The 24,301-nt window shown below is 47.7% G+C and overlaps 7 protein-coding genes across 7 annotated transcripts; 5 read left to right on the forward strand and 2 right to left on the reverse strand.

Annotated features, from left to right (window-relative positions):
• Window positions 1-562: 562 nt before the first annotated feature.
• On the forward strand, window positions 563-3,007 carry LY89DRAFT_132922 (amidase signature enzyme). The gene is made up of 2 exons (XM_018205252.1): window positions 563-1,262; window positions 1,310-3,007. The coding sequence occupies exons 1-2, from the start codon at window positions 739-741 to the stop codon at window positions 2,946-2,948; spliced, it is 2,163 nt and encodes a 720-aa protein (XP_018068583.1). The 5' UTR covers window positions 563-738; the 3' UTR covers window positions 2,949-3,007.
• Window positions 3,008-3,973: 966 nt separating this feature from the next.
• LY89DRAFT_589972 (NAD(P)-binding protein) lies at window positions 3,974-4,815 on the forward strand (the record flags this gene model as incomplete). Its single annotated transcript, XM_018209568.1, has 3 exons — window positions 3,974-4,013; window positions 4,068-4,590; window positions 4,644-4,815. 3 exons carry the CDS (start codon window positions 3,974-3,976, stop codon window positions 4,813-4,815), a joined length of 735 nt encoding a protein of 244 aa, XP_018068584.1.
• Window positions 4,816-8,582: 3,767 nt separating this feature from the next.
• LY89DRAFT_720592 (uncharacterized protein) lies at window positions 8,583-10,098 on the forward strand (the record flags this gene model as incomplete). Its single annotated transcript, XM_018218583.1, has 3 exons — window positions 8,583-8,976; window positions 9,066-9,550; window positions 9,607-10,098. 3 exons carry the CDS (start codon window positions 8,583-8,585, stop codon window positions 10,024-10,026), a joined length of 1,299 nt encoding a protein of 432 aa, XP_018068585.1. The 3' UTR covers window positions 10,027-10,098.
• A 752-nt stretch (window positions 10,099-10,850) lies between these two features.
• On the reverse strand, window positions 10,851-12,848 carry LY89DRAFT_736279 (DUF300-domain-containing protein; the record flags this gene model as incomplete). Its single annotated transcript, XM_018220101.1, has 4 exons — window positions 10,851-12,065; window positions 12,112-12,535; window positions 12,588-12,741; window positions 12,797-12,848. 4 exons carry the CDS (start codon window positions 12,846-12,848, stop codon window positions 10,851-10,853), a joined length of 1,845 nt encoding a protein of 614 aa, XP_018068586.1.
• A 1,615-nt stretch (window positions 12,849-14,463) lies between these two features.
• On the reverse strand, window positions 14,464-16,858 carry LY89DRAFT_620587 (ku70 protein). The gene is made up of 4 exons (XM_018210920.1): window positions 16,667-16,858; window positions 16,009-16,620; window positions 15,171-15,965; window positions 14,464-15,097 (listed from the first exon to the last, which is right to left on the reverse strand). The coding sequence occupies exons 1-4, from the start codon at window positions 16,727-16,729 to the stop codon at window positions 14,609-14,611; spliced, it is 1,959 nt and encodes a 652-aa protein (XP_018068587.1). The 5' UTR covers window positions 16,730-16,858; the 3' UTR covers window positions 14,464-14,608.
• Window positions 16,859-17,115: 257 nt separating this feature from the next.
• On the forward strand, window positions 17,116-18,515 carry LY89DRAFT_736281 (mitochondrial ferrochelatase-like protein; the record flags this gene model as incomplete). The annotated part of the gene is made up of 3 exons (XM_018220102.1): window positions 17,116-17,367; window positions 17,418-18,003; window positions 18,052-18,515. The coding sequence occupies 3 exons, from the start codon at window positions 17,116-17,118 to the stop codon at window positions 18,513-18,515; spliced, it is 1,302 nt and encodes a 433-aa protein (XP_018068588.1).
• Window positions 18,516-19,308: 793 nt separating this feature from the next.
• Window positions 19,309-21,594, forward strand: LY89DRAFT_133050 (MFS general substrate transporter). The gene is made up of 3 exons (XM_018205253.1): window positions 19,309-19,716; window positions 19,769-21,221; window positions 21,273-21,594. The coding sequence occupies exons 1-3, from the start codon at window positions 19,483-19,485 to the stop codon at window positions 21,362-21,364; spliced, it is 1,779 nt and encodes a 592-aa protein (XP_018068589.1). The 5' UTR covers window positions 19,309-19,482; the 3' UTR covers window positions 21,365-21,594.
• The last annotated feature ends 2,707 nt before the right edge of the window (window positions 21,595-24,301 follow it).

Raw genomic sequence — 24,301 nt, forward strand, 5'->3', positions numbered from 1 at the left:
AGTTGCAAGAGTCACACAGAGTTCAGAATCGGACAGACCTGCAATCTTATATTAGGTAAGCAGGCGACGTCAACCACCAGTGAACGCTGGTGATCCGTGACAAAAAGCTCTATTCTCGTCAACACAACACAATGAAGATAATTTCAAGTACGAGAACCATAATCAGATCCGAAATTCCAACTTGAAGTCATGTTCCAGCCTCGAGCGAGCAAATACTTCCCGACTTTCAGCCTCGTTCTAAGATAAGTAGCCGAAGCCCACCCTTGTACCATATACGCCACTCACCTCCCACTTTCCGTGTCCTTATCTCAACGAGAGCCCTTCGCTGCTTTGCCTGCGGCCCTACGGCAATGGCCTGCCAGCACATTTGTCCGCCGGCGACCATAGCCTAGCGTGAACCTTCAGCCGGCGGCTTCAACGTTTCCCAAATTCGTTTGATAGACAGCTCTCCACTCAGTTGATGTTGTTTTTTCTTAAAACCTCCGCCTAGAACGTGGCTTTCGCAGTGTCTCTGTATGGTTTTGTCGACTTTCGAGGCGTTCATTTCATGTATGTGGCTTAGTGTGCCTTCCGACAAAGTGTCTTGAGAGTCCCTCATTCCCCTCAGATCTTGTCGCCACAAACAGTTTCTTCGCCACTGCTTAGAGCGATATATATATCATATACTATCAGACACAGAACATAGGTGTTTGCTCTTTTTCGACTTGAGAAGACCGAATCGCCCGACATCGACTCGAAATGGCTCCGTCAATTAAGATGTCCCTCCCCAATGCTCGTCCATATACGTACAACTTTCCAGTCGAACGGACGGCACTCGTCATTATTGACATGCAGCGAGATTTTGTGGATCCTAACGGATTTGGCTCCATTCAATGTGGCAATCCCGAAATCTTCTCGGTAGTCCGCACCATCGTGCCAACCATTCAAAAAGTCCTGGAAGTGTGCCGATCAACTGGCATTCAGGTCATCCATACTCGAGAAGGCCACAGACCGGATCTTTCTGACCTGCCTTCTTCCAAGAAAATGAGACAAGTGGGCAATCCAAATGGTCACCACACGATGGGAATTGGAGATCAAGGACCGATGGGAAGACTCCTAGTCCGAGGTGAATGGGGCCACGATATCATTGACGAGCTGAGACAATTGCCTGGAGAGCCAGTAATCGACAAGCCTGGAAAGGGTAGCTATTGGGGAACGGGACTTCACAGGACGTTGCTTGCAAGAGGCATAACTCATTTGCTATTCTCTGGTGTTACCACTGAGTAAGTGTTTCTCAACCTTCTGGCGAACTTTTCTAACGTCGGAATAGATGTTGCGTCACTACAACTGTCCGTGAATGTCATGACCGTGGATTCGAGTGTTGTATTTTGTCAGACTGTACAGGAGGATTTGATGCACAGCAGGTCACCACATCCCTAGATACCATTTGCGGCCAAGATGGCCTTTTTGGGTTTGTCGGTCACAGCTCCGATTTCTTCGCTGCTGTATCAAAATCAAGAGAGATGACACCTCCGTCTACCCCGCCTGCGACAGAAGATGCTTTATTGCCAATTCCTCAACTCCAACAAAGATACAAGAGCGGGCTCCTAAACCCAGAAGAGGTAGTCAAATCTGTTTTTAATCGAATCGAGAGGTATGAGAAGATCGATCCCGCTGTATGGATATCGAAGCAATCTCGAGAAGAAGTTCTCACTGCTGCGAAGTCCTTGACGGAGAGGTTTTCTGAGAAACCTATGCCCCCACTTTACGGTGTTCCGTTCGCCCTGAAAGACAACATCGATATCGAAGGCGTCGTCACAACAGCAACATGCGAGACTTTTGCCTATTCTGCCAAATCTACAGCGCCCGCTGTTCAATTACTCCTCGATGCAGGTGCACTGTATATCGGCAAGCTCAATATGGATCAACTTGCGACTGGTCTGTCTGGCTGTCGGTCACCATATGGCACACCACATAGCGTGTACTCTAGCGAATACATCTCAGGCGGATCATCGTCTGGATCTGCCGTCGCGGTTGCTGCTGGCCTGGTCTCCTTTACTCTTGGCACCGACACGGCAGGAAGTGGTCGTGTCCCAGCAGCGTTCAACGGCATCGTCGGGTACAAGCCAACGAAAGGCACCATTTCCGCACGCGGAGTAGTCCCAGCTTGCAAGAGTCTCGATACTCTTTCAATCATGGCACCAACACTTGCGGAAGCTCGCAAAGTCTGGTTTGTAATTAATCATTATGATGATTTGGATCCGTTTGCCAAGAAGCCTCTTGGCCTATCTTTATGGAAACAAGAGTTTCGTGGCTACAAAGAAGGCGGGTTTACTTTCGGTGTTCCTCCTCAATCGGTTCTCGAGACATGCTCTAAGGAGTACCAAGAGCTTTACGAGACCTCTGTTCAGAAACTGCGCTCATGTGGTGGCCGTCTCGTTGAGATCGATTACACACCCTTCGAAAAAGCAGCGGATCTTTTATACGATGCGTCACTCGTCCACGAACGAATCGCTAGTATCGGACACGATTTCCTGATGTCACATCTCGACTCTCTTCATCCAACCACCAAGGCTCTGTTTGAAGCTGCTCTTTCATCGCCACTCAGACCTTGGAATGTCTACCATGATCAAGCGCTGCAAGCTGAGTATACCAGGCAAGCGCAGAGGACATTCGATACCCTCGAAGGTGGAGTGGATGTTCTGCTCGTCCCCAGTACGCCTTGCCATCCGACGATCAAGGAGATGGAAGAAGAGCCACTGAAACTGAATGCCAAGGTTGGAACCTTTACACATGCGGGTAATGTGGTGGATCTTTGTGGTGTAAGCGTAAATGCTGGATTCTTCGAGAAGGGTGGAGTAAAGCTTCCCTTTGGTGTGACGTTTCTGAGCGGAAGTGGATACGATGGGAAGATCTTGGATATTGCAGCAGTCTTTGAGGAAGCTGTAAAGGGCGAGAGGAAGTCTTGAGCTCGCTTGGCATTTTGGATGGGATTTTTGGGAGGAACGACATCATTCATGATTCATGAACGGCGGCGCATATAGTTTTAGAATTCTGGACACATATATAGTTTAGTTCTTGTATTGTTACCCTATTCCAGCATCAATATTCGCTTCAAGTGTTCTAGTTTCGAGTTCAACTCTAAGTTTGGCACATGCCGAGTCGCTTGAAACTTGGGCAAACTTATGTTGCCCTTCCACCATCCTGCCCGGTATCACTTCCCACAACAATTAACGTTATCAGATAATACAGCATGTCCCAATTCCTAAATATGCTTTCATATCTCGGTTCAGTCCCCGGGTAAACTTCGATGCACGTGCTTACAAATCCAGGCGCACAACGCGGCCGCGCGGCCGTCTCTGACATCAAATCTCATTTCAAACAACGACGTCCTTCACGGAATTCCGTGGTTCATCTTCTGTACGTCCGTATGAAGCTTAGTTATTGACCTATTCGCCCAATTTTATGAGTATGCATCAAATTACAGAGCAAGTGCTTTGATAAGCTGTTCGTCCGGTAGCCAATTGTGTCACAGCATTGTCTTACGTCCAAGGCGATGCCTGATTAAGACCTCGTTGATTCGACCCCTCGTACCTGCATGAGCTGATGAGAACTCAGTATGCCTTGCTGTACATGAAGGTTACCTTTTCGGTAGACCTGTGCTTAGGTAAAGTGCCTTAGCCAGCTAGAGTCTAGAAACCCCCTTCGCGGCGCAATTTACTTCGAGACAACATCGGATCTGTGTTGTGAGCTACTTGCAGGTGCTTGCTAATCATATTTTACCTAGTCACAAATATGATGCAAGCTGAGGGGCTCGAGGCTTTCTAAATACGAAAGAGGAAAGGACGCCTCATAATGAGAAGATATAAGAAGCCCTGCGAGCCCGGCCAAAGTTTTGCTCTTCACTCACTCGAACATTCTCCTGATTTCATCTTGTGCACTGTTCATCTCGCTTTCTTTCCATTAATCTACAATTCGTCGCCAGTCTATTAAGATGTCTCCAACCACGTATCTCATCACTGGAGCCAGCCGAGGTAAGTACCAACTACACATCAAGTTCCCTCTCATTTCTGTTAACACAAGCTCAGGACTTGGTCTCGGTCTCCTCAAGGCTTACCTCTCTCGACCGAACACCACTGTCATTGCTGCAGTCCGGAATCCTACATCGGCCTCATCTCTCAATACCCTTCCCAAAGGCGAGGGCAGCACTCTCATCATCGTCAAGATTGACAGCGCCTCTCATACCGACGCATTGGCCGCCGTCAAAGAACTTACCACCGTCCACAACATCAATACTCTGGATGTGGTGATCGCAAACGCTGGTATCTCCAACACTTTGGCCCCTGTCGCGATTGTACCCCTTTCCGAGATAGAGGAGCACTTCAATGTCAACGCCATTGGTCCATTTCTCCTCTTCCAAGCTTGTTTCCCGTTGTTGAAGAAGGGAAGTAAGTTCATCGGCATGAGTTCTGCTCTGGCCACCATTTCAGGAATGGAGATGAGACCTTTCCCTATGACAGCATATGGGGTCAGCAAAGCTGCCTTGAATTATTTTGTCAGGAAGATTCATTTTGAGAATGAAGAGCTGATTTCATTTGCTCTGGATCCTGGGTAGGCGATGTTTCTAACGATTTGAATATGGCTTTTCTAACGTCGTGTAATAGATTTGTGCAGACCGATATGGGCAACACGGGTGCTCAACTTGTTGGTATGAAAGAAGCGACGACCCCAATCGATGACTGTGTTGCCGGCATGTTGAAGATTATTGATGAGTCGACTCGAGAGAAGACTTCTGGGCGCTTTCCTATCTGGGAGGGAGGAGAGTTCCCATGGTAGGCAATGCTTAGGGATCGAAGTGACCTGTAACTGAATTTGGCAACGTGCGGTACTTTGTTTCTGAATACGTCTTTGACTCATGCCTGAATTGTTATTGGAATTTCTTTATGCTTGCGATCAATACTCCACATGCTGTGCCTCCTTCTCGCCTTACGACTCGTGTTACCCTCTTTGGCAGTCGACTAGAGACTCGCTATGTTAAATCCATAGGGTAGGCCTCAAGTCTGAGCGTACATTGCTTGTAAGAAACTTTTCTTTATCAACTAGATTGGAAGCTTTGTCAGCTTTCAAGACCTACCATAGAAACTCATTGCTTATAAGCTTTATGTTCAATTATTTGAAATCCTGCGTTGATGTTGAAGAGCCATTCTTCTCTTTTCTCCATCGGGATATTCTTGTCGACACCACAATCACGAATTCGATTCAGAAGATCCGTACAGGAAGAACCTATTATTGACATTATCATTCACGAATCTGTGAAAGATGATTGATGTTTATAAAATCTCCGTCTTGTTCTCCTCCACCACCAATACTATTTTCATTGAACCCAGTGCAGGCACTGAACAGAACCATACAAATTGAGTTACACAAAGAATATTCACAATACAATTCACATCATGCGGGTGTCCCCATCGATTATTTGGATCCCTCTTGGAGCAAGTTTTCTCTCGAGCTCTTACGCACAAATAGATCTCATTTGTGCAAGCCTAGAGAGCCACCGCGCACTAGGAGTTGTTGAAGCGGATGTTGGCACCACTGTCCTTTGCCCTCCTCTGACAGCCTCTCAGCAGCAAACAAGTGTATCATACAATCAAACAACAATTTCCATACAGACAGCTGAACTGGCGCAAGCAATGTCGACGAGCTGTCAGCCTTATCCTACAGCTCTGATTATGAGTTTAAATTCAAGCTTGTTGTCTTATCAACAGTACATTTCGGAACTAGCTATATCCACTTTCGCATTCGACCAGGCCACCACCACAACTCCTATAGCTGCAGCTAGTGATATGAGTTTACCAGCTTGTCCAATCCTTGATGGAGTGCCTTTATCAATGGCCGGATGCACAGTAACAAATATCTTTACACCAGTCACGCTAGCTCCTCAGACATCATCGGCAACTGTGAATGTCCCCACGTTGACTCCCACAAGCGGAGAGAGTGCAGTCACGTCACAGATGGTGGCCATCAAGCGAACCCTTCCACGTCTCCCGAGAGAAGAAATTACTACCGTTTCTTTTACCTTACAATCAAGTTCGACGGACGCCAACCTGCATAACGAACCTGAGCCTACAACCCCTCCAACTTCCTCTACTCTTGTACCAAAATCGACGTTTGCGTCTCCAACCTTCAACACAATCACACCTTCATCCAGAAAGAGTACTGCAAACATGGGAAAGACATCTCCAATGATGTCCGCTCTCATCTGCGCACTCTTTGCGTTGCTGCTTGCCACACCTGCTCTAGCTATCAGTATCTTAAGCGCGACGACAGGTTGCACCGCAGATCTAATCAACGGTTGCTCTAGCACCGCTCCCTCCTTCTCTGGTCTTCCCACCATTCTTGCTGGTGTTGGGTCTCCGACACGTTGCGCCAGTGATCCTAGTGCGTTGTGTCTTGGCACAGTGACTATGGGTAGCTTTGCCGCCCCCCCAACAGCTCCTCCGTCTACAACATCAGTTGTATCGACTTTGTCATCAGCTATGGTCTCTGGATCAGCGGTCTCGAATTTGAAGGTCACCACGGCGAAGGTTACTCCCACGCCTTTGGAAACCATATCTCCTTGTGCGGACAATCAGAGCTTCCTTTGTGATGGTACTGTAACCATTGGCGCTTTCGCTGGAGCACCTACCACAACAAGCACCTCTAGACATGTAGTCATCCTCACTGGGACACCTTCTTCGACTCCTCTCATTTCTCCAAAGCCTACGCAAAATACTCTTGGATCCGCGGCTGCTTCCACTGTCACCGCACTTGAATCAGACAGTGCCTCAGACTCGAGCGTTCCGCTAGATACTCCAGTGCCCTCTCAACTCCTGACAACCTCCACAATTCAAAGCACAACCACACTGCCCCCGAGTACAACTACATCCATTAGCGTCGTTACAGCAGCACCGAAGAGCGGGCCAAGTCTACAAAACTCAGGAAGCATGAGCAAGAGACCCTCAGTTGCTTTTTTGCTCATATTCATGCTCTTCGCGCTCTGCTCGACTGTCATGGCAGAATGGCCAACCAAATCCTACCCACCACAAGAAACATTCTGTACGGAAGATCCTCTACATGGCTGTGTCAATGGTACACCTATGAGTATTCTGACTTTAAAGGCCACTCCTACAACCTCGAATCCCGCAAATCAAGCATCGGTGACTATTATCCCTTGCTCCCAAGATTCTGTAGATGGTTGCGTGGGTACCACTCCCCTATCTGACTTCTGGTCATCCACTCGTCTTATCACACTTCCTCCTCTGTCAACGACTCCTGTCTGGTCATGGCCATGGAACAGCACTCATTCAGGAAACCCAGGCTCGCTTTCTGTCTTCCTTTCGCGGGTCTCCACGGGCATCACTCATTCGATCTCGGGTTCGACTACTGGAAGCGCCACTATAACCCCGACCCCATGTTCAGGCGATCAAGCTATGCTATGTGTTGGTACAGTCACTGTGGGACCTACACCTTGTGCAGGAGCTACGAGCGTTGTTTGCGTCGGGACGGTTACTCTTGCTACTAAATCCCTTCTAACTTTAGAAGATAGTAGTACCACGCAGCCTCAAACTACTTCGACCGAACCTCCCACCGGTGCTTCGACCAGCCCTTCAGTCAGTACCTCAGTCAAATCTTCGGTCAGCACTGCATCCGCAACAAGCGCAGGATTAAGTGTTAAGCCTCCACGAGTCTTCCTGTTGGTTTCCGCCCTATTGAACCTCTTACCTAGCTTTGCCAACGCCGCCTCCGTATCGAACCCACAAGTTACATCAATTCCTATTCAAGACGCTGCTCCTCCTAAGCTTACTCCATCTGGAACCATTGCTGCGATCGCCCCGATTGATAATACCCATGAATACACAACCTCCCTCAAGATTGTGACTAAGACCGACTCCTACGTGTTGACGGATAGTACTACCTCGATCAGCTCGACGTTCACGTCTACGTACACCGATGTCTATATCCTTCCTGTCTCCCCAGTCACTGACTCAACTCATCCCAGCTACTCCTCATACGTTTCCCCGACTTATTGGTCAAGCACGACGACTCCATATCCCACTACGACTAGTACATCCTCTGTTACGAGCAGTACTACATCCTCGAAGTCGGTTGGACCTTCTCCTACATCGGGTGGAAACATCGGGGCTATGGCTTGCGTTGGTAGTCCATTTGCCTTGCTTGTTTTGTTGTGGATTGCATTGGCATAAGCTGATGAGCCTCCACTTCATCAATTCGGAGTTTGTAAGGACGTGATGGGCGTGAATATGAGTGAGACGAAGAGAGACTTTAAAGTCAGTCTTCGGTATCAAAAAATTCGGTGCTTTTACATCTTGTTGTCCAAGGCGCGCGTTGTCAGATAGTGAATCAAATTCAGTATCTTCGAAACTTGCTATTGTGATACTTTCGTGACTTTCCTGAATTGCATGCGATGGTGTAACACTCACACACCTAAGTACGAGGACACAATGTACGAGGCCAGGTGTCTTCTTCTCTTCTTTAGAAGGTATATTACCCCTCAAAACCCCCCGAAACATCTCAAAATGTAAAGCCCACAACCAAAGAACAAAATGGAAGCCCTCCGCGTGCCCCTCCTCGCGCAACTATCAGCCCACCTCCTCCTCCACATCGCACTCCTAATCCCTCCCTCCACCCTCTCCCAAAAACAACTAGCACTAAGCTTCCTACCCGCTATCTGGGCAATCAATATCTATACCTGGACCGCCGGTTTCGGGTTCCTCGCCATAGCACAGTCGCTCTGGGCGCTAGAACTGCTGGGAGTTCGTCGAGTCAGGGAAGAATTTTCTTGTTTGAGATACCAAAGGATCGCCGCAAAGAAAGTGAAGATCGAATCAAGAGTAGAAGAGAAAAAGACCTCCGAGAAGCAGAAACTGAAAGAAGGAATAACAAAAGAGCCCTACCCTTCCACCCTCTGGCCTCGCATCTTCTGGGTCGCAAACCTAAGTAAAAATCCCCTCCTCCTCACTTCCCTTACCACATCCCGATCTATCCCACTCTTTCTCCTCCTAGTCTCCCCCTACTAACTTCCACAGTCTGTTCCCTCCGCTACACATCCTGGCAAACCACCTCATCCACATCCCTACCTCCCTCAAAACCCCCCAAACGCATCCCTTTCCTAACCCACCTCTTCCTCCACACAACCCTCTACCTCCTCCTCATCGACGCCATATCCCTCTACACCCACTTCGACCCCTATTTCCAAATCTCGACTCCCATCTCGGAGCCCTTTCCTCGCCGCTTACGCACTTTCCTCTCTCTCTACCACTTACACCATATCCCTCCACAACTGGTGCGGATTTTAATCGTTGGAGGCCAGCAATATGCCGTATTTTCGCTCCTTACGACAATCCCAGCGATTTTCTTTGTGGGACTGGGAGCGTTGGGAGTGGTGGGTGATTTTTGGGGCGGAACGATGGGGTGGAGGGCTGGTGTGGGGAATCTGAGTCTGGGGACGGCGGTCGTGAGGAGGGGGTTGAGGGGGTTTTGGGGGGAGGGGTGGGTTCAATATCTGAGAGTTGTAGGTTTTACCCTTCTTCGACTTGCAAATAAAACAGTGCTAATGGAAATGTATAGATCTTAACAGGACCAGGGAAAGCACTTACGAAGCAATTGGGCTTACCGGAGAGAGGTCTGAGGGCGTATAGTTTGAGAGTCGTGATCGCTTTTGGGATATCGAGTTTCTTGCATGTTTCGACGTTACCGTCTTCTTCTAATCCTGCGTTTCTGGGATTGAAGCCGTTGCGGTATGCGGCGTTCTTTTGGGTTCAAGGGGCGTTGGTTGTTGGTGAAGCGGTTGCTAGCCACTTGCTTGAAAGAGTATATCCTAGGAGTTCAAGAGGCGGGTTGGCAAAAGCAGGCTTGAGCGTAGTGAGGTTGGTTTGGGTCATTGGAGTCATGTATTGGACTGCGCCGTTGATAGTGGATGAGATGACTAAAGCGTCAAGGGCTTTTGGGTTAAGGCAGCCGGTTTTGTTTAAGTTGCCGGAGTCGTGAAGACAGAGAGCAAGGATTTGAGCAGAGGAAGCAACGGTTTACCGGTTTGGGGGTGAATTACTGGAAGTTCCCATGAAATTTGTAAAGCAATACCATTACAAAGACTTTACTGCCTTCTCACCCGGCAATAACTACCGACAGCGAAAGCGATACCGAAAACCTCAGCCTCACCCAAACAGCCCATCAATCTGCCTACCGAAGACCCGCATACAATCTACCCCTCCTCTCAATCTCCAGGTAACCTAACATCACCAGCCTTGCGTCCCTCCCCATTCCCAAAACAACGAAAACCAATACGCCGCAATCACCACCTGCAGTTCCGCTCTCATATAGAATTACTTGACCCTACCCCCGAAACGTGGCTACCGACTGTGCCCCAAAAGCAAACACGGCACAGCGAATAAAGAAACCTTAACCTCGCTAAGCCCCTTCGAACGAGGCATTTTCCACGCGTTAATTGATGTGCTGGCACTCATCACCACCGGGATAATTCATCAGATTGAAAAAAGAGATATCGCTCAATCGTGGTATATTCTAACAGTAGTACACAAAAAACAAAGGTATGTAAAATGCCACCCACACATATTGTTGGAGCATAATCGCAACGCCCCTGCGCCTCGAACGCCCACCAGCCTGCCACCCATCCATGCATACCCGATATTTGTTTTCTGGCAAAAACACCACCCGCACGCGCATGCACTCCAAAAATACAGCATTAGGAGCCAGCCTCTCGTCGTCACGTCGTTTGCGTACTGTACAGCTATATCCATGCTAGGCTAGCTTAGAAACCCCAGAAGCTAGCACGCTCTAGAACTTGACACTGATCAGAATTGATTCGGGTTGTGATGCTGCTCTTGAGGTTGAGGCGGTGGTGGTCTTTGACCCCAGAGAGCGTTATGTATAGCTGGATGTCCAGCAGCAGGCTCAGGCTCGTTCATAGCCATTGGTTGATTTGAGTTCTCCCGCTGCTCCTGTTCTGATGGTCTTCGACCTTGGGCCTGTGCTCGCTGTTGTCTTAGTTGTTCTCTGTATGCGTCCGCGGACGTTTGTGGTTGAGCGTATGGTTGTTGGATAACGTGGCTCTGGTATGGTTCTGGATCTTCAGACGCATGACTTTGGTATGGTTCTGGTGGCGAGGTCATAGCCATTCCTATGTCTTGGCCTTGTAATCGGGGATGTTCTTGCTTTCTTACAGTGCCCGGTGTTGGGTTGTGGCCCACTAGGCGGTCGGGATTCGAGTCCAGTGGTGGGTCGTCGTATCGTTGACCTCCGGCGCTGATATCTTGCCCATTTGCATCGTATCTTTGACGTGCTGGAACATATCCTCCAGGATTCAATGGATTCGGTTGAGCATTCTCAATCAGACCTGCTCCTTCATCGTAGATTTTGTTGTTGTTATCGTTAGTCTGGAACTTGGGCAGACCGAATTTGCTTCTCCTAAACTCTTCTGCAATAGGCAGACTTTCGGTCCTCTTGTATCCTTCAGCACTAATAGTTGGCTCTAATGCCATATCGTTCTCGTTGTTCATGTTCATCTTGTACGATGGATCATTTTCTCTGTGCTTGCGGCCGACGAATAACCATCTCATTCCTCGTGCAAAGCCCTTGACCAAATCCCATGGATTCATAGCATCAACAAGAGCCATGATACCCAAGAACCCTCCTTGCTTGGGACCAATCTCGTTTTTGATGGGCGACATCGGATACTCCGTGTTTTTCGGGTGTTGATATGGCTTCCAGGGAAACGCAAACAAATGCAAGACGGCGAACATTGCCATCTCAATACACAATAGTAATGATGGAATCCCAACCTTGAGATCCGGGTATGCGACTTTAGCTGTTGGCTTGACTACATTGAAAGTCGTCGACGTGAGAATGCTGATCAGGAAACTTTGCCAAAACGACAAGAAAATGACCAACTTGATAGCTATAACCTTGAGGAGAGGACTATGAGGCCTCAAATCAACACGAAGCTGGAAGTAGAACTGGATCACACAGTACATGGCAATCGAAACTGCTACACCTTCAATAACCAGGATCTGACCACTATTAGCTTGGAGCACGTGACACGGAAAAAGAACATACCCAGATATGCGCAAAGACGGGAGAATTCGATGATTCGCAGTACTTGTTAAAATACTGCGTGACCACAGCCGTGACGGTCATGGTGACGCGAATAAAGCAATATTGGTAGATGCCCGTCCAGATGATATTGAACCAAGTCAACCCACTTCTAGGCGTTCTCCAAGGACCCCTCTCTCCACCACAACAAGAAGCAAACCAGTTCACAGGCAAAACCCATTTCTTCGGTTGTATGCTACGGAAGTACATCTTCTGTTCGTGGAGATCGGGCGCGATGTAGTGGCACAGCAGCGCAAAGAAGGAAGCGATGGCGAACGCTTCGTAGCAATCGGATATGACCTGGAAGTATATGGCGTGCCAGTAATACCAGAAGGAGAGGAAAGCTGCAGCGGCGTAGACTGGGACCATGAACAGGATTCTAATAATACTAAGAATTGTCAGCACAAATTCAGCGTCCAGAGGCCAGGTAGGGAACGTACTGTCTCTGCTCGTACGGTTTCGTATAATGGATCGCATGCATCCATATCAAATAGAAGGATAACAAAATAGCAATCAAGGCGCATGCTGCCGCTATTATCAATCCCAACGTATGAAAGGTCATGCTCCCAGCAATATGAACCTCGGAGCGCCCAACTATAATTCCATTAGCCATCTATCCAGCATATCTGAAGTCGCAGAGAAATCCTACTCCGCAAATCGTCCAGCGTCGCATTACACGTCGTATTTATCGAAAGACCCATCTTTGCAATGACGCTTATCAGAGCCAAAAAAACCAGCCGAAGAGAGTGTGAATAGAGGTCACCACGGCCCACGACGCTCCTATCCTTCCAAACGGTCTCGAATTCGTTCGCGATGTATTCGTGAATGTTGCAGTAGAAAAATGCTGTGCAGCTTTTCAAAACGAAATCCAATGCCCTCTTGTCTGCCAAGATGTTTGCGTGTGTCAACCTGTTCCTGAATCACAATCACATCAAATGGCCCGTCCCAGTTTTTCCAGCCTCGCGAAGGTATTATTGTCCGTCGTTGAACCAGTCACGCCCTCGTCGCAATCGTAATCAGTTCGTGGTCGCGCTCGTAGTAATTCACTCGATTTCGGAGTTCGGTCGATGAAGGAGAGAAGAGGGTCGAGGTTGGTAAAGGAAGTGGAGTGGTGTTTGAGAGGAGGGTTCAAAAGATCCGCAAGTGGCTGAGCTGATCCTCGTGTCGCAGCGCAGGGCAGCCTTTCACAAAATTAGGATACACGCATTCAATTGTCTTGGCAGCATCGACACCGCCCAACGAGGGACGCACCCCTTCCAACGCCAGATCCCTAAAATCTGGGTGGATTTATTACGTTAAAAAGTTGGACGTGGGAAGCTTGCTCGTCTTGAGTTGCACTGCCCGCCCGGTACGGTACTTGAAGAACGTATCAAATGCGATGCCGGGTCTGCAGTACGAGTCCGTATGAAACAATATCGTGATGTTGGCTACGTTGGTCGCAGTAATGCTGCTTTGGGTACTTTAACAATACACAGATGCCCCCCTTCTCTCTTCTCAGCCATTCCGTGTATTTGCATGAAGCATCGGTCAATATATAATTTCATCTGCGGAAGCTTCAGCCTCAGTGGTGTTGGATTGGGCCGGCGCTTCTGCAACCTGGCGTCATATCGTAGATCTTTATCTCCCATCAACCTCTCACGAGTAACTACAGATTTTAATTCCGATTCAAACTTTAACAATATAATACAGATCTGTAAATATTACAGGCCTTTTGATCCCTTTCTTTCTTGACAAAGAAAGAAGTGGACGAAGACAATTTCGCAAAAGGGGATTCTTTGCATGGCTCCCAAGTGCCAAGGAGTATCATTGTCACCATGAAACGGCCCATCATGCACTCACTTCAACCTCCTCACGTGCCCCGAGCTTAACGCTTTCAACTTTCTTTGATGCTTGTCTTCGGAGCACGTCCAAGTGTCTTGCAATTCAACTGAACTCTGCTTGTATTCGGAGCCCTCAAAACTATGTCTCATAACTCAATTGAGTTGAACCAAGGTGAACCCGTCAGCCTCGTAAGCACACTAACCTCATCCTCGGATTGTGTAGCTAAAACTACCAATCACGGAAAAAGAGCCTGCTCAGTCTCACCAGTAAGCCTGACCTTTTCGCATTTCGTATCTGGCGGCCGAAACGATTTGCGCAGCGTCAATATTTCCTACTCCGGTACTCTCATACGAGATCTCGCCGAGAGCGTGCATTTTGCGAACCCTCTTTAAGCACTAGCTCCCCATACATTTGTCTATTATGCCGTAGAATCGTTGCTTATGCCGAGGTCAGGTTGTACTTTTGACTGCGAAGTTTGCATAGAACTGTAAACGTGCTTGTAAGTTCTTCGTAGCATTCATAGCATTCGTAAGCTACATATCCTTACATGGAACCATGATTCGTAACCTTTTCCACACCCCAATTGGACAGTCATAATTTACAGTGTTCCTACAACGCCATCCATATGCTTTCGTATCCATCAGTGATCTTCAACCCATTGCTCAATCCTGTCGATCAAGTCTTGCTTCTTTCCCGAGGAACTGAGACCTTTGGTCTTTAGCCAGTCTCTCAAATCTGCGAGAGTAAACTTCTTCAAAGTACCTCTCTCTACAGCATTTTTCAAATCGTCCACACTCATATCAGCAAGAGTCCCCTCATTCTTCTCTACTTTTATTTTCTTCTTCGGTGGACCATCATCGTCATCACTGCCTCGTTTCAAATCCGTCCCATCAATCCCACCATATCGGGATTTCTGGGATGCCCGTGCTTCTTCGTCCAGTATCTTACCCCACTCGTTGATATATTCTCCGGCGCGTTTATCGATTTGGCGAAACTTTGGCATTGTTTTGTCTTCTTGAACGGTGGGGATTTCGTCTTCTAACGCCATCGCCTGGATGATTTTGTAATGCCATTGTAAAGATGGATTAGGGTATTTGCTGGGATCATATATACCACCTGGTAGTTGTAACTAAAGAATGTTAGACTCGGAACCGAAGCTTTGAGTAGATAAGAGAGGAACATTTTTCGGGATCACTACGTACTTGTTGGACAATCTTCCGCGTTGAGGTTGTAAGCTCTTCGGAAGCTATCAAAGGTTTTGGCACTGGGCCGGGTTCCCGAATGTCGTCTGCAAATGGAAGAGGGTATAACCAAAGACCAGCAGGAATTACTTGAACACGACTGTCGTCGAATCTCTCCTCGGATGGTAGAATGGCAACCAGCGCAGGCGATGCATTGGATCTGGCAATGAACCATGCTACGCCCATGATCTTTGACTTGACAAGCTTCTTCCAAAGTGCTGCAAAGACACGAGTTGAGCCAACGTAGTCTTCTTCACTTGGATAGATGAAAGTTGATTTCTTGACCGAATCCTGTATCTTGAGCATTGAACGAGGCTTGAAGCCAATAATTCGAAGGACAGGTGGACCGAAATTCTTGAGCTCCTTCTGTTCTTCTGGGTTGAACATGACGTTGGTACCACCAAATTTGTAAGCTTTCTTGATTTCGACCTTTTGCACTTCTCGTGCTACGTCGCCCCCTGAAAACTTTTTGGTCTCGCCCTGAGCAATCTGCAGTGTCTCTCCGCCAGCCCAGATGAAGCAGTTGCGTGCTGGCGCTTGTTTTTGCAGGAGGTTATATCCTTTGACTGTGATCTTTAGACTGGGACCAATTTCAAAAGGCATGTGAGAGAACAGCGATCTCTTTGCCACCTGTTTAGAGTTGATGTCTGAGATCAGAGTGCTGAGCAGTGAAATACCACCGCCTCCCTGTGACTTGAAAGCAGTTGGTGGCAGAGCCAAGTCTGAACCTTCAGCAGCATCACGATAGATGATATCCTATGTTATTAGCAAACGAAAGACAGGTTCTGGGACAACTTACATCGTAAAACTTCGAGCGATCAAACTCATGGTCGGGATGAGAAATTGGGAAGAGCTCAATGATGACACCAAGATCGTATAAATCCTTCGCTCTAACCTGAGCTTGGTTTCTCATGTTCTTGTCTGCAGCATGAGGGTCGTCCTTGTCTGTGATAATGAACAGTCTTCGCGAGCCAAAGTTTGGTGCCCTCGTAGTAAAGATCTGGTTCGCACAGAAGAGCATGTTGGACATCGACACTGGTTCCCTTGTTGGCTCAAGTATTTCTCGCGCCCCTTCCTCATTCTCCACAATTCCTTTGAGAGTTTTCACATCTTCGATATCCGGGATGTTCAAATCGCTCAGCAGATAACAATGAGGATATTGGATGCCTCCACGACTGCTCGCATCTTCGTCTTGGAATTTGGACTGTTCGGTGCCAAATAACAAGACTCCCATCATGTCTTTTGGGCTTGATATGATCCGCTGCTGCATGATCTGATATGCGCACTTGATAGCAGCTAAGGTTGGGCTGTCCTTCTCGGCTTTCTTGTCGTTGGAAGGTGGAGGATCGGTGAGCATAGTCTTGCTGACATCAATTGCAAATAGAACGGCATCTTTCTGTGTAATGAAGGTCTGGAGGCATTAGAATCTATATGACAGCTGCATAGTGAATGCTCACACTCTCGTCATAATCTTCTTCTTCCTCTTCCTCCTCCTTCTTCCAGGATTCCTTATCCGCCATGTTGCCTGATTGATCTCTCTTGACTTATCGATTATCGAGTGTTGTGGCTCTAATTACAAGAAGGCTGCTCGGTCTTCTTGCTGGCAATTGAATCGCACCTGGTAGTGAGAGACGGCGAAAGTCGCGAAGAGAAGGGAAGAAAATAGGCAGACGCGTAGGAGTGGAGTTCAGAACACGAAAGATGCACGGCTCACGTGCAGCTCCTAATGAGGCAGCCGCAATTGGCTTCGGCATTTCAAAACACCGTCATCCAAAGCATCCTTGTACATTTCGAGGGGCGATCTTCACAAGTGTCTAGAACCTTTGGAGCTTACTCTCTCTTTCAGCCTCGGCGATGTTAAGGTGATAATATCTGTCTTCTCTTCTGCTCCAAAAAGCAAACCACAATGGCTTTCCGCAATCCAGTCTCTCAGTTCGCCAAAAGAGCATCTCCGTCAACGATATCCAGATTAACGAGTACTCCGACATCTTCATTATGGCATCGAAGCAGTGCGGATCAATTGCGGAATTTTGCGACACCAGTACCTCCTGTAACCCAAGATGCGACGAGCTCAAAGGGGGCTACAGCAATGGTCTTTATGAATATGGGAGGTCCATCAACAACCGGCGAAGTTAAGGATTTCTTGAGCAGGCTCTTCGTGCGTCCCCACCCCGCCTTCGATGAATCTTTTCTGACCATCTACAATAGGCCGATGCAGATTTGATACCCCTCGGACGATTCCAAAATTATCTTGGACCTCTAATCTCGAGCCGTCGAACTCCCAAGATTCAAAAGCAGTATGCAGAAATTGGTGGCGGATCTCCAATTCGCAAGTGGTCGGAATATCAAGCTGCGGAGATGTGCAAGATTTTGGACAAGATCTCGCCAGAGACAGCTCCTCACAAGCCATACGTTGCATTTCGATACGCCAATCCGTTGACGGAGGAAATGTACAACAAGTTATTAGAGGATGGATTTGGTGGCGGGAAAGGTGGACGAGCCGTTGCGTTTACACAATACCCACAGTATAGCTGCTCGACGACAGGAAGTAGCTTAAACGAATTATGGAAGTGGAGACAAAGACTTGAAGGAAAGGGTGAGGGCGATTTGAATGGTGCTAACGATGGAAGCATCAACTGGAGTGTGATTGATCGATGGCCGGTACATCCGGGATTGGTTGATGCAATTGCTCTTAATATTGAGGACAAGCTTGCTGAGTATCCCGAGAGCGAGAGAGATGATGTGGTTTTACTGTTCTCGGCTCACAGCTTACCAATGGATGTGGTCAACAGAGGTACGATATATTTCGCGCTATGGAAGAATTCATGCTGATATCTACTAGGAGATCCATATCCTGCTGAAGTTGCTGCCACTGTCAATGCAGTGATGCATCGACTAAAACATTCTCATCCTTACCGTCTAGTTTGGCAGTCACAAGTCGGACCTAAGGCATGGCTAGGTGCTCAGACCAGCGACACGGTCGAGAACTACATCAAGAAGGGCCAGAAGAATATGATCCTCATCCCAGTAGCGTTTACATCTGACCATATCGAAACTCTCTACGAGCTGGACAAGGAAGTCATTGGAGAGTCAGGCCATGCTGATACTATCAAACGATCAGAGAGCTTGAATGGCCACCCAGTGTTCATTCAAGCTTTAGCAGATATTGCTAAGTCACATTTAGACAGCGGAGAGGTCTGTAGCAAGCAAATGGGGCTGAGATGTCCAGGATGCAAGAGTGAGAGATGTGCCGAGAGCAAAAAGTTCTTTGCAGGCCAAGGCGCAGGTGAGACCTTTGCAGTCTAGACTTTTGAATAGGATTTTGCATTGTATCTTTAGTACCCGAGCGAAAGTGTAAATATGGGTTAGGAAAATGCAAGCCGGGAACCTGGATTTTCAACTCTGCACTTGAGCTTATGTCCTTCCTGGTGCTTCGACCTCCGTGGTGGAGGTTCGGAGCCGGAGTGCAGATTAAGTCCGAAGATATGCAGCCAAAGATGCATATCGTCATCACTTTTGCTTTTGCAGTCGTCCATAAGCACTGAGACATCGGAAAGTGTTGATGTTGATATTAATGTTCAAATAGCTCACAACTTGGGATAGATGCAAGTACGCGCAATCAGGTCAATAGGGTCCCTTTTCTTGCAGAATTGAAGACATGATTGATCTGACATTTGCTTTGCCCTCGTCACTTTCTGGCACCGACAGGAGGATCTCAGATCGGTTCCAATCGCTGGCTCACCCCGTTCCCGCATACCCCTGGACGGATCCCTATCCTTGTCGAGTTTGTCGATTTCCAAGCAGAAATCAAGTAACAACGCACCAGCACAGCTTCCATTTAGGCTTTGGAATCACAGATCCGTTGAGGATGGCATTCTTTGATACGCCAGCTCTGCGCGTTTCAGAGGCCTGGTTGATCGAATAAAGCTTGGTTACGTATTTGGGGTCTGTGGCCGCAGGGATTGCTGCTCTTTGTGATGACTGCGCTCGCTCCCCAGAAGTGTCCGGACTCCACGTAGACTATTTCCACCAGCCTATCTTGGGGGTTAGGGTGGGTTAGCTGCACATTCTTGATAACGACCTCTGACCCCATCTCCGATTTGACATGCTTCTGCAGACGACATTCCTCTTTCCTCCCTCCCAACATTGGTGTTTGGACTGCCAAAATCCATCTGTGATCTCTCTGGGGGTATTCCGCACGCGATAATTCTGCGATAGAGCACCTCGATGTCAAGACGTACGCGATAAGCACCATTGAACCCTCAAAACAACCATGAGCGATACCATCGAAAGCGCAGCGCGCGGAGAAGAGGAAGTTGTTCACAGAGAGTTTTGGGGGGCGAAGGACTCGTTGAGGAGGAATGCCGGGCTGCACAAGAGGGCCTCGGATGAAGTCACTCCATTGCTGGCCGATGGACAAGGGAATGATGGAGACAATAGCCGGAGAGGAAGGGAATGGGAAGGCCACGCAGACTATGAAGGTTTGACATGGTGGCACAAGCCCTCTGTACGAACGTTATTGCTGCACGTTGCATTTCTCAACTGACGATTGACGACAGATGTACTGGCTTCTACCTCCCTTCTTCCTCTTCGCCATTGCGGGAGGTGGGATTATGGTCCCGAAGCTGAACCTCATCCTATCATTAGTATGTCGCGGATACTTCATCGACCGATCTTCGATGGACCCGAATTTCGTACTGGCTCCTATAATGCTTGGAGGCGATAATCCTCAATGTCGCATACCAGAAGTCCAAGCATTGGCAACCAAGTTCACGTTATATATCACGATGATAAGTGGGACATTGAGCGCTATAATGTCGCCGAAGCTAGGAGCATTGTCCGACCGCTATGGTAGATTGAGGATTCTTGTTATCACTAGTGGAGGAGCGTTTCTTGGGGAGATCATCACGATCGCAGCCGCTACATATCCAGACTCGATGTCCTATAACTGGCTGTTGCTAGGCGCATTCTGCGATGGACTCTGCGGCTCTTTCAATGCCGGCATGGCAATCACTCATGCCTACGCAGCAGACTGTACGCCTCCACCAAAGCGAGCTGTAGCTTTTGGATACTTCCACGCATGCCTGTTTTCTGGTATCGCCATTGGACCGCTCATCGCAGCCTTCTTGGTGAAAGAGACAGGGTCCTTGATTAGCACATTCTACTTCGCCTTGGCCGTACATACCTTCTTCATCTTGTTTGTCTTGACGATGGTTCCCGAATCTTTGACAAAGAAGAGGCAACATCAAGCTCAAGAAAGGCACAATGCCGAACTCTACGCCCTTGGCCTTGTAGAGAGGGACTGGGTTGTTTTCTTCAAGAGAGCAAATATTCTTGCACCATTGAAGATCCTCTACCCAACAGGTCCGGGTACTACTGCGAAACTCCGCTCCAATCTTATCCTTCTCTCAATGGTTGACACCATCATCTTTGGCGTCGCTATGGGTGCCATGACCGTAGTTGTCTACTACTTGGGCTTTCAATTTGGATGGGACACAGCACAGATCAGTATATTTACCTCAGTAGTAAACGTCGTCCGAGTCACAGCACTCATCGTCGTGCTTCCCACCCTGAACTACCTTGTCCGCACGCGTCGTGCAAACAAACAACGCCGAGAATCTGGATTTGCTGTCCCAGAGCCAAATTCTGGTACAGACACTCTCGACCTGTCAATCATCCGAGCGGCAGTATGCTTCGAGATCGTCGGATACGGTACTTATGCGGCCGTCCGCACGGGACCGTTATTCGTTGTTGCTGGTGTAATGGCCGCGATGGGTGGCATCGGAAGTCCGACATTACAATCTGCTCTCACCAAGCACGTTCCTCATGACCGGATCGGACAGCTGCTTGGCGCTACGGGATTGTTGCATGCCTTGGCTCGGATTGTGTGCCCGTTGATCTTTAATTTGATCTATGCTAATACCGTGGGGACATTCCCTCAAGCTGTGTTCGTTGTGCTCAGTTGCTGCTTCGTGGTGGGATTCATTGCTTCTTGGGGCATCAGGCCAAATGGTATGCCACCCTTCTTCCCTTACTTAAATTGGAATCCTAACAAAACAACAGTCTACCTCGAAGATCCCATCACCTTCAGCGGCAACACCAGAACAGATGCCGATCCAGACGTCCTCGTCGATGAAGAAGTCACCGGCCTCTAATTCATACTCCCCTCACAACCCACATTCACTTCTAGATATCATATTTCCTATATCTATACACATACTCTGTCTCTCAACACGGCGTTTCGGCTCTGATCTCGATGACATGACCAGACATGGCAACATGGGAGTACACGGCCTCCGGTAGATTTAGATTGGCTTGGCTTGCTTTTGTTTTTGTGTGTGTATGAATGCTGTTCTTTTAGGATGAAGCTGTTTTTCTTAGGAGAGGGGAGATTGTATGCTGGATTGTATGAACGATAGCTGTACAGAGATGAGAATTGATGATTGTATATGACGACCTTGTTTCGGCCATGTAGTGAATTTACAGAGTGCCTTGATCTGTGGAAGTGAATGGATTAAGACTGCCTAGTGGTCGCCAGCAGTGTGAAAGCCCCTTCTATATAAACAGCTTCTCGAACTTCTTTACTCGATCAGCATAAATTATTGAATAGCGAGGATGAAGCAGATCCCCGGGGACGTTGCCGCGTTACAAGAACTTCAACACCACACATCTTTCTCCAGTTTCCGGCTTATTACACCTAGGTCCCTGGCTAAATTTCGCCTACCAAACATTTGTCTTTTGTTAACTTTATTACACTGTCAACTTTCTACTGCTGTTGTCAAGTTATCCCCATTCTCGTCCACTACCAGCTACTCTGTCCTCTGAGATCGGCCAGTCACTACAAAACTACACACACACCCAACCCGCTCCTCCTCCAGTGATGACATCCTTCTTTGGGTGCTCCGTTTCTTATGGGGGGAAGCTGGAAAGTAGTGAGAGGGATTATTTATACCCGACCTTTACACGAGGTAGCTTTGAATGAATTTCTTCAAGACTTTTCTGACACAGAAAAAGACGGTGCTGCTTTAAATGAATAAACCCTGCAAAGAAAATGGAATAATATAAAATGAAATAATGTCCATGGCTGGCAACTTTCAAGCAAATAAAGTCAAACGTCTGGCGTGCGACTTGTTGGTATACTTACTAGTTGACGAAGTTCTTGGTGAAGAACAAAGTGACTTGGTGCTATTGGATGAGGTACGGGTTAGCCCGTTGTAGGGTGTTTGTGCGTTCTGTGGAACGTGTTTGTAAGGGCTTGGATGTACGAGCATTGAGGGCTTTCTTTTGTTGTCAATATTGAGGTTGGTTTTCGTCTAATCTAAAAATGAGGATTATCGTGGTCTGTCGTCTGTTTTCTGCTGTTGTCGATTATATTATGTTAATTGTTGCTCATGGATTGAGTAAATTCTGGTGTGAGATACTTTTCAGTGTGAAAGGTCGTCTGTTTTGTTGGGGACTTGAGTGTGACGATATGTTCTGAAATGTCTGATCTGACTTTGGCTATCATATATCATATTCCAAGCGTATCTGTATTCTTGTTGGCACCTAGTTTCATCCGTTCTCAGATAATGAATCTTTTCAACCTGGCTTTCCTCTCTTCTTCGTTTGTCTTACTGTTCACTACCAGTGAAATTTCTTCTGTCAATGGATTTGCCGTTGTCACAATAATTCTTGCTGTCAACTTCATTTTCGTTTACCAAATACAACTCAACAAGGCAGCCATTATTATGGCCGGAGAACTTAACTCCTTCTAATGACACGAAGGTGTCCTGGTGATCTACCCGGCCCACACCACACAGGACCGCAGTCAGAAAGGAGTAATTGTTGTCTGGAGGAGAAACATAATCGCAGTCCTCTGGCGTTTATATCGTCAGTGAATGTTCGCCTGAGGCGCCAAGCCGCCAGCCTTAAGCTATCTTCATACGCAACCAAGGGTGAATAGCTCGAATGAGACTGGCACTTGCCTAAAGCGGAAAAACCGTGAAGAGGCAAGGCATTGAGCCTTGCTACGTCCTCAGAGCAGTTTCTAAGGCCGTGGATCGTTGAGTTGGGCTAGGACGTGCCTGGGGCGACAGGTTCTCCTCTATTCTGGCGTTTGCGGGGTATATAAAAGAGTGCTCCAGTTGCCATTAGCAAACGGCAAAGGGTGTTGAATCACTATGCCAGCGCTAGATGGCCAGCTTCAGGGGGGTCCGGGTTTGAAATACAAGTGGAGATTTTTGGATGCTCGTAACAAATTTGCTTTCTTAAACTTTAATGTTGATATTATGTTCTATAGTGCTTGCTGTTGTTAAGTTCAGTTTTATTGTCAAAGGTGTGTTTGCTTTTTGTCATAGCTTGCACTTTCGTCGTAGCTCTATTTTCTAGAGAAACCCATCCTTCGTATGGTCATTGTTCCGAGCCTGAAGGAGCAAGTCTACGTTCAGGCGGTGTAGACTTTCATCTTATCTATGAATCTTCTTGCAATATTGCGCACAATGTAACTCTAAAATCGAAGCTACAATCCTCATACAAATCACAAGTCAGCAGCCATTGCTTCTAAGATGTCGTGATCAGCTCGCTAAGATCAGGGGTCTCGCTTAAGCACCCTAAGGGACAAGAATGGTAGAGACCAGATACCACTGTGGGGATGCTATAGCATTTCATGATCTTCATGATCAAGCAGCTTGAAAGGCTTTGCGCATGTACAGTACCAGCAAGAGTCGCAATAAGGAGCTCAGCTCGTGCATTTCCACCACGTGATTGTTCCAAGGTCTGTAGGGTTTGCTTCGGCGTTGATGCACATGAGCCCCTGGTGATAGCAAGTGATGGTATCGCATGACTGTAACAACAGCTTGCGTATTTTTCATAATCTTGATAGATAGAGTTGTTGCCCATGTATCAAATTTCCACAGTAAGCTTGGTGGTTGTTGGTCTACTATAAGAGTAACCTCACCAACCATTTTGTGCACTAGTTTGTAGATAACTTATGTTATTTAGTTAGTCGGAAGTACTCCAGAAGACACTAGTGGGTAATTTGCAACTCAAAACGGGTGGGAGACACTAGCCACTAATGCTAGTGGAGCACATCAGATCTGTGGCTATATATTGCG

This window comes from Mollisia scopiformis (assembly GCF_001500285.1).
Source record: "Mollisia scopiformis unplaced genomic scaffold LY89scaffold_17, whole genome shotgun sequence".
Taxonomy (NCBI): domain Eukaryota; kingdom Fungi; phylum Ascomycota; class Leotiomycetes; order Helotiales; family Mollisiaceae; genus Mollisia; species Mollisia scopiformis.